This window comes from Schistocerca americana, chromosome 7 (assembly GCF_021461395.2).
Source record: "Schistocerca americana isolate TAMUIC-IGC-003095 chromosome 7, iqSchAmer2.1, whole genome shotgun sequence".
Lineage (NCBI taxonomy): Eukaryota > Metazoa > Arthropoda > Insecta > Orthoptera > Acrididae > Schistocerca > Schistocerca americana.
Window position 1 is genome coordinate 258,104,175 of NC_060125.1, and position 10,216 is coordinate 258,114,390.

Below are 10,216 nucleotides of genomic sequence, written 5' to 3' on the forward strand. Positions count from 1 at the left end.
TGTGTTGCACTGCATAAAGCAGTGGTACTTTCATTATTGCCACAATCTTAATTGTACAGAGAAAGGTGTAAAACTGAATGGGAAATGGACTCCATCGATAAAAAAGATACATGATAGTGTTCGACTGTAGGGCAGTAGGACTGGCAAACAATAGTTCCAACAATGGCCAGTTGGGCTTGAGTTTTTAAACATGTGGCTGTACACAGTCAGTTGTGAGCCAGTGTGTGCATTGGACTTTCATAAAAGCTACAATCCCCTTGAAGTTGTCTTTCCTCAACTGGGGATGCAATGTTCACTTTCTCCAAGAAATTCTTTCGTTCGCAGCATAACGACCTGAAACAGGTGGCTGTGGAAGTTCACATTCTATAAAGGCAATTGAAAAATCAGTGTCAAAATTTTTATTTAAAGGAAAAAATGTAACTAAATAGATAAATTTCATAATAATACTTCTAAAGAAAGAAACAAAAATGTTCATAGGATGTTATATCTACAAATTTATATTTTATATAATAGATGGCCGTGCTGTTATCCTCTCAATTGCTGTGCAATTCACTGCAGGTTGGTTCTGGAGGGAGTATGATGAATTGTAAGAACATAAAGATTTAGTATTCATTTCTAGAGCAGGATGAGGTGTTAACTGTGAAGAAGTGCTTGCTTCAAGTTTTTGAATTTTACTTAGTTTGCTCTGCCATCACACAACTCTGTCTCACACAAAGATATAAAAATAGTAGCAAAAGCTTTGGTATTTGGTTGGAATACACTGGAGCAATAACATTCTCAGTAGATCTGTGTGGTCTCTCCACCATGTCAGTTTCCTTGACTGTAGATTAATTTCATCTTGCTTTGGCCCAGTCATGGACATTGGACCATTAGGTAGCAACACTTGACTACTTGTACTCCAAAGTCATTCTGCAATTTTTGATTAACTGTGTTATTATCTATCACCAAACATGTACATATTTATGGATGTAAGTTGAAATGAAAAATTTTATTCATTTTCCTGTGAGATGGCAACTTCTGAATTTGTGGCTATAGTTTCTGTTCTCACTGTACTAGTCCGTGTACATGCTCATTCAAAAGTATTATTTTTTATTTTTATTTTAATCATAGTTGAAAGATGACAGCCATATTCATTTTTATGTGTTTGTAATAAATTATGTATGATTTCATTAGTTTTGTGACTGCTGTCATCAGAGAAAATTGAGCTACAGCTAATAAGATATTCAATGTTTTTCAGGCAACAGAAGACGTCCAGGAAGGTCTCACAGATGATGACTATGACATGTACTATGAAATATGGCAGCAATTTGACCCCAATGGTACACAGTATATCCGTTATGATCAGTTATCTGATCTCTTTGATGTGCTGGAGCCACCATTGCAGATCCACAAGCCAAATAAGTACAAGATAGTGTCAATGGACATACCAATCTGCAAAGGGGACCTAATGTACTGCGTAGATATTTTGGACGCACTCACAAAGGACTTCTTTGCGCGGAAAGGGAACCCAATTGATGAGACTGCAGAGCTGGTTGAGGTTAAAGTGGGACAGCCAGGTTACGAGCATGTTTCATCGACATTGTGGCGTCAGCGAGAAGAGTACTGTGCGCGCCTCATCCAGAATGCATGGCGGAAGCACAAACAGCAGCGGCTCGGTGGGCCCAGTGATGAGTCAGACGCCGTGCCCTGCGATGGTGACATCGACGCAGATGGTAGCGACGATCGTCGACAGACAGCCGTGCTTGTCGAGAGCGACGGCTTCGTCACCAAGAACGGCCACCGTGTCGTCATTCATTCGCGCTCGCCCAGCGTGACGTCGCGGTCAACGGACGTGTGAGCACGGCCGCCCCTCCCCCCGCCCCCGCCCCTGCCCCCGCCGTCGCCTCCGCCGCCCGCCGCCGCCGCCCCCACGCGGACGCCCCGCCTCCCCGGCGTCTCCAGTGGGGTCGGCCGTGCCACGGGAGGGGCCGCCAGCTTCTCACAGTTTTAAAATGGGCTGAACTTGACGCGTGTGTGCTTCGTTTGCGGAAACAGTTTTTATTCATCCTCCATATTGCCAGTGCCACGTTATATATCTGTTTGTAAAATTCAAGCTTTCGAACACGTGAACATGTCGACATGTTGGTTATTTTTGTAAAGGTCGTTTTAGTTTCCTCTCACAGTACCGCCGAAACGCATGGTGTGTCGGGCGGTGTAGTTGTAGAGAGGAAGTCGGCATGAATTGCTTGTAACATGTTTTTTTAAGGGTGAGAAGAGCATGTAAGCTGTGGTTGTTGTTAGAATCTGTTTTCTTCTTGTGCTAACTGTTCCGTGTTTTCGATTGTTATTTTTATACACTATTCTTCCTTTCAGAATCCACAAAGGTATTTTGAATACGTCTCGCGTATGAAAGCATAGATATTTTTGTTCCAAAGTGTCGAACTGTGATTCTCTCCATTCCGTTATCTTTGGGGAAAATTTCGGAAATGTTTGACATAAGAGTTCTAAACTTGTTGCACAATAAATACTCTAAAAATAAAACGGCATTTCACATAATTTATCACCCATCAGATGCCGCCATTTAATTTGCACAAATGAGAAAAGCACAAGCAGATGTGAAGTAGGGTTCTATACAGATTACGTCCCATTTTTTGTACGCTGAGCAATTCGCGTTTTGTGTTTTATAAAACTGTGATGAATTTAGAACTCTTATTGTGCTAAGCAATGTGTGTATGAGTGTTCTTTTCTTTTCTACAGAATATTTTTAATTGAGGTCATCAGAAAAATCCCATATTAAAATCTCTTAGTGTAACAGTTGCATTTTCTTGATGCAGTTGTTTAAACATTTGAAATACAAAATGCAATAACAAAAATTTGATTTTCCTGAGACTCTTTTTATATATCTACTTAGATTTGATGACAGTGCCCATAAATGATTACTACTTAAATTCAGCTTCCCAGGAATGGCAACACAAGATATCATTGCATTGTTAAAACTCATGAAATAAAATTGTTTAAATCAAAGTCAGAATCTAATCAGTTTTTATTATTTTATGGCAAAATTTCATATTTTCTAATTTTTGTAGCATTGACTTTAAACTAGGTTACAAATGATGCTATAGTGCGGTTTTGCAGGTATGTGGGATCTTCATGTGACAGATACTTCCCCATGTCCGTGCAGAAACCATCTGCCTGCACATCCTCACACAGCTCCCATCTATATAATTTTACCACAACTGCATAGCAAAATGTTGTTATTATGTACAAATTCCTTCTTTGTTTAAGGTGTTAATATTATTTGGTTCTATTTTTTTACAACCAATGGTTCAAAAATATATAGTTCTTCCACCCTTATAAACAAAAAAATAAGGATTAAAGTACATGTTATAAGTTGCAGTAAATTTGGATTCAGAATCCAGAGAATGGTTATACAAATGTGATAACATTTCTTAATTAATAAAATTTGTTTTATATACAAAGATATGAAATAAAGTTATACATTCATCTCTACATTTTGTTACAGAAATTTATTAACTCATGCAAGTGGTTAATTTTAAGAGTATTTTATTATATTTAAATAATCTCGTTAATTCAGATGTTGTTAAATTTTTAATTTGAAGCAAACTATATATTTGTTGTCACTGCTCTCAGTGTATTAACATAAAACTTAACCTCTGACACCTGTCTAAAAAGCTTCAGTCTTTCCTAGAGCTTTGTAAATTCATGGCTGACAAGTGTGTCATTTGTTGAAGTTAGTCATATTAGTGCAAATTAATGTCCATAAAATGTTATTCATATTGTTAAATATTTTTTTAACACACAGTTTGACTAAAAGTAAATAGCAAAAAATGTTACACATTGCCAGAAATTCCAAGGAATCATATCTGCACTGAAACATCATTGGAGTAATATGTCAAATCCTTTATGTGTGTGTAGTATTGGTTCTTTGGAAGTTCGTTGCCGTGTGAGTGGATACTGAACCAAGTTGTAAACATTTCTGCCTGCCTCTTCCCCATCACTACTAGTGTGTGTGTGTGTGTGTGTGTGTGTGTGTGTGTGTGTGTGTGTGTGTCCATGCACACATGTGCACACAAGTCATGTGTGTGTGTGGTGTGGTGGAGAGAGAGAGAGAGAGAGAGAATGAGAGATAACATTTTAATGTGTGTGTGTGTGTGTGTTTGTGTGTGTGTGTGTGTGTGTGTGTGTGTGTGTGTGTGTGTGTGTGTGTTTTGCCTGTAGCTGCAGATGCTTGTATGTAAGCATGATTTGTAGGGAGAGACAAAGGGAGAACACCACAAAGCCGATTTGCTGGAAGGAATATTGTGTAATAACAGGCTTTAAAAACAGTTGTTGCTCAAACTATTTCAAAATGTAAGAATCCTTTTGTTCTTCATTGCTTTTGTATGCAAAATAACCATAACAAGCACACAGAAAATGAGCCTTTAGAATGCTAATAACACTTGTGATGCCTCATTTTTTATAAGTTGAATATATTTTGAGAAAATAAAAGATCTTCTCATTCAAGGAAGTGCTTTGTAGCATAATCTTATGAGTGACAGAGAAACACATTTGAATAATCTGAGCATTGTTGTTAATACTTAGCTATTATTATAACTAGCAGAAGGTTATTTGCTTTCGCCAGGCAGGTTATGTGGTACAGAGTAAGTTTATAGCTTCTCAGCACAATCACTAATCAAGTCCCTCTGTCCGTAGTTAGATGTCACATGCTACAGTTTTATTTTAATGTTGAAAAAATCTTCTGTTAATATTATGTTAAATAAGGTGATGAGAGAAGCTAGTAATTACTGTCTTAAGATTCCACTTCATATATTTTATACAGAATGAAGGCAGAATTTATTTTCACACACACACACACACACACACACACACACACACAAACACACACACACACACTTATACAAACATGGCATTGTAGAATGTAACTTAGTGAACACTGCAGTCACAGTGTTGAAGCATAGTTTCAATTAGGCAAACTTGTTACTGATGTTTGCAAGGACATCTCTCCACAGTTCTTCTCATGGCAGAGTCTTCATAAGTATTTTTAATAATAAAGTGGAGAGTAACTTTAAAATTGCATTGAAATAAGTAATTTTTCGGTTTTGATTGTTTTTATACAACATACAATAAGAAAATATGCAGAGTGCAAACTAATCTATTTCAAATTTATTTACGAATGCAAAATTTTGTGAACTAACCATAAATTATGTAGAGATATATAAGCATACAATAAAATTGTGCTTTATTGTATGTTAATATGTCAAAAGTAATGATGCTAACAATACATGCAAGTTAAAAACAACGACTATTAAAAATCTTGAAGCTAACATTTGTATCATGATTAGCATCAGTTATCTGTGAAATTATTTGGCATAGAACATTGCAGAAATTTTATCTTTCAGCTAAAGACAAAATTTCTTTTTAAAAAAGTTTTGAGGAATATTATAGCCCTATGGACAATTATAAAATGAGGGTTGTCTATTTTCACTCCACAAGATCAAGAGTACATCTACAATTTGCCACAAAACTCATCTGCTTCGTTTTCAGGTTGACAACTTCTGAAATCCATATATCATATTTTCATAGCTTCTGTAGCTCTATAGGCAAAAAACACACTGCTATTGCATAGTGTTCTCTCTTACAAACCAGTGTATCTGAGACAAACCAGCCACACAAAAATAAACAGCAAAAACATTTTCTAATATTTTATGGTGGGGGAGGTTTCATGTGCTCCAAATTTGCATACATAAATAAATAAAGAAATAAATAAATATATATATATATCTTTCATAAGAAGAAGTTTTTAAAAACATATACTAGGCAATGTGTCAAGCCTAACCATAAAGATACAGATTGGTTTACAAGAAAAGAACCATATTCTCATGGAAAAGGAGATAATGTTGCCATTTCAATTTTAAGTCTCCAAATTTTGCCTTTATGCTTGCACTTTACTTCCTTTGTACAATGTTTTCAATTTCACGGTTTGTAATATAATTATAATCTGTACATAATACATCATCGAATAAATTTTTGATAACTTATGGAAGAATCCTGCAGTCTGACTTTATAGTAGCTCCTAAATAACACTGCTGCAACACATATGCACTATTTCATAGTTCCCTTCCAGTAATTATGAAATATATACATCATCGAATAAATCTTTGATAATTTATGGAAGAATCCTGCAGTCTGACTTTCTAATAGCTCCTAAATAACACTACTGCAATACGTATGCATTATTTCACGGTTCCCTTCCAGTAATTATGAAGTGTATTTTATTACATAAATGATATGAATATAATAGAGGGAAACAACCCACGTGGGAAAAATATATCTAAAAACAAAGATGACGTGACTTACCAAATGAAAGCGCTGGCAGATCGATAGACACACAAAAAAACACAAACATACACACAAAATTCTAGCTTTCGCAACCAACGGTTGCTTTGTCAGGAAAGAGGGAAGGAGAGGGAAAGACGGAAGGATGTGGGTTTTAAGGGAGAGGGTAAGGAGTCATTCCAATCCCGGGAGCGGAAAGACTTACCTTATGGGGAAAAAAGGATGGGTATACACTCGCACACACACACATATCCATCCACACATATACAGACACAAGCAGACATATTCAAAGGCCCCCTAAGGTAAGTCTTTCCACTCCCGGGATTGGAATGACTCCTGACCCTCTCCCTTAAAACCCATATCCTTCCGTCTTTCCCTCTCCTTCCCTCTTTCCTGATGAAGCAACCATTGGTTGCGAAAGCTAGAATTTTGTGTGTATGTTTGTGTATCTATCGACCTGCCAGCACTTTCGTTTGGTAAGTCACATCATCTTTGTTTTTAGATATATTATTACATAAATGCATTGACTGTAATACTTATCAGATTACAGAGGACATATCAACAAATGAGAATTTGGAAAATTTAGTGAAATGTGGCAGAAAAGGTGTTTGTGTACAATTTCAAATGGAAAACTGAAACAACAGTAACAAAAGAGTTCAACAAGGAGGAATAATTGAGTGAACAAAGTGAAAATCAGTTGTTGAATGATTATATGAAAATATTATAGCAACAAAGCCACATAAAAAAGAACTAAATATATGCACCATTGCAGTCTTGGAGTCATGGATACAGTTGTTGCTTCCTCCTCAGGGGAGCTGTTACAGACATGGCAACGAATCCTTTGTCTCAGTTGGTGCCTGAGAGGGTCTCCCATACACAGTATTGTATGCACTTACCAGGCTCCACCATAGTGCAGTGTGGTATTCTTCATAGATTTAGCAATCCATGAAGCCTTGAAATATTTACATATTCAACTGATGTTACATATGAAGCAATATCCAAATTGTTCATCCAGAGCCAGTAATGCCTTTTGTCAATGATTGTCTGAGCTATATAAATTCTTTGTTCCAAAACAGTCAGATTTTTTGGCTGTGGGTCACTTATACTGTTAAATCATGATGAAAACTGAGGGTGAATATGTTGGTTATTGGGTGCTTTGGTGTTGGACAGATAATGAAGCCCCTCAAGAAAATAGCAGGTAAGTAAGGAGGAAGGCCAATATGCACTTCATGTATTTACTATGATGTCTGTATGATATGATAATATGTACGATATCTGGCATGTGTGTTGATGACTATCAATCACACTCAATGGACTGACTGTAAATCACAGCCTGTTGTTGTTTTATGGCCTTCAGTCCGAAGACTTGGTTTGTGCACCTCTCCACACTAATCTACTCTGTGCAAGCCTCCATCTCTGCATAGTTACTTCAAATGAACCAGCTTTCTATAGTCAACCTTGGTCTCCCTGTTCAGGTTGTTATGCATTATACTTCTCTACATTACTAAATTGGCAATTCTTTGATGCTTATGATGTATCCTATCAACCAACACACTTCTATGTCTCATTCTCTTTTTGTCTAAAATATTTCTCATCCACATTTCAGTATATAATACCTACAGAAAATACTCCAGAAGACTTAGATTTATATTTGGGTTAACAAATTCCTCTTTTTTTGGAAACATTTCTCTTGCCAATCCAATTTTATATCACCTTTACTTCAGCCCTCATCAGTTATTTTGATCCTCAAATAGCAAAAGTCATCTACTACTTTTAGTGTTTCATTTCCTAATCTAATTCCCACAACATCATCTGATTTTGCTTGATTACATTGCATTACCCGTATTTACTTTTGTTAATGTTCATCTTATACTCTATTTACAAGACACTATCCAGTCCTTTCAACTTCTCCTTGAGATTTTTGTCTTCTCTGGTGGAATTACAATGTCATTGGCAAGCCTTAAAGTGTTTATTTCTTCTCTCTCAATCTTAATTCCCTTCTAAAATTTCTTCTTGGCATCCTTTACTGTTTGCCCAATTGCAGATTTACTAACATTTGGAACAGGCTATAATGTTGTCTCTCTCTCTTCTCAACTTCATTTTCTCTTTATGCCTGTTGATCCATATAACTGCAGTCTGGATTCTGTGAAACTTGTAGGTAACATTTGTTCCTTGTATTGTATCCCTGCTATCAACAGCATTTAAAAAAGTTTTTTTCCATTCAATAATATCAAAAGCTTTTTCTATACCTACAAATGTTATAAAAATGATTTTGCTTTTATTCAGTTTATCTTCTAAGAAAATTCATAGGGCCAGTATTGCCTCATGTTTCCCTCCATTTCCCTGAAATCCAAACTGATCTTCCATTAGGTTAGCCTGGGTTGGTTTTTTCACTCTTCTGTAAAAAAAAAAAGTTGTGTCAGTAGTTTGTAACCTTCATATATTAAACTGATAGTTTAGTAATATTTACACCTTTCAGCATATGTTTTTTTTGGAACATTCTCCTTGAAGTTTGAGGCTATTTCATCTTTCTCATACATCTTGCACACCAGATGGAACAGTTTTATCGTGTCATATTTCCCAAAGGATGTCAATAAGTCTGAGGAAATCTTGTGTAATCCAGGTGCCTTGTTTGGAATTATATCTTTCAATGCTCTTGTCAAATCATCATCTTCTTCCTCTTCTCTTTCCATCTCACAGCATCACAGTTACCAACTCATCTTCATTTTGTCTGTGCTTGTCTTCCATTTCATTTCCTTTGGCCTTTTCTTCTTTTCCTGATACTGGCATTCCAGCAAGCTTTCGGTATTCATACATCAGTTCCCCTTTTCTCCACAGATTTCTTTAGTGCTCTTGTGGGTGGCAGGTATCTTTCTCATGGATGCTCGTACAGCTTTATGTCTCCCTGCTACCCATTTTTGGTTTGCCATTTTCAGTTTCCGTCAACTTCATTTTTAGACATCTACTACACTCTACCTACTTGATTTGCTTTATTTTTAATATTTTCTTTTTTTATCATTAAATTCAGTACTTAATATGCGTTATCCGATGATTTCCAGTGAGCCTTGTCTTTTTGTGTATTGATTTCTGTGCTGTTTTCACTATTTCATCTCTCAAAACTACCCATTTCTCTTCTATTGTATTCCTTTTCCTTGTTTCAGTCAATCATCATCCAATGATCCCTTCGAAACTATTGAAACCAGTGTTTCTTTTGCAATTCATACAGATCTTATCTCCTTAATTTCCTCCATTTATGCAATTACCTCAGTTTTACTCTGCAGTTGATAACCAATTAATTATGGTCACAGTCCATGAAACCAACTGCAGATCATTTGCGTCCCTGTGTAAGTCTGCTGGTAGGGATACTAAATACCTCTCCACCAAAAATTCCTCATGGGGCTGAAAATGGCCTTGTTTCTGCTGTGACCTCCCTTGCAAAAGCAGAGAGAGGCAAGATTCCCTGCAATATGTCTGCCACTGAAATCGGCAACAGTAACTCGGTTGACTCCTCTGGAATGGTCGAAGATTGTGGACTGTGGCATAATGGCAAGTTTGCCTATGTCATGGAGGACAAGGTCTCAACCACGAGAGGGAAAGGAACATGCAGGTTCTAATTCCATGGCTCCATATCAGGACTTGTGGAAACAATTGCCTCCAGTGTCTGTTTGGTGGACAAAAGTGGGATGGTGGAGAGCGTAGTGGGGGTGGTAGGGGATGTGCATGTTGTGACAATTTGGAGCCTTCTACCAGGAAATTGCTGCAACCAATCCCATCACACAGCTGGTATGGAGATGATGGTGTCGCGGTTATAACAGGATGCAGACATAACAGATTTGAATGAGATGTCAGCTGCCCCCAAGCAACATCCACTATAAACAAA

The 10,216-nt window shown here is 36.9% G+C and overlaps 1 protein-coding gene across 1 annotated transcript in view; it reads left to right on the forward strand.

The window, feature by feature from the left end:
* LOC124623171 (sodium channel protein para) overlaps positions 1-1,859 on the forward strand; it is an 876,466-nt gene extending 874,607 nt beyond the window's left edge. The window contains exon 34 of the mRNA XM_047148975.1: positions 1,238-1,859. Within this exon, the coding sequence (XP_047004931.1) occupies positions 1,238-1,837 (600 nt within the window). The 3' untranslated portion in view covers positions 1,838-1,859. The remainder of the gene's footprint in view (positions 1-1,237) is intronic.
* Positions 1,860-10,216: the final 8,357 nt, after the last annotated feature.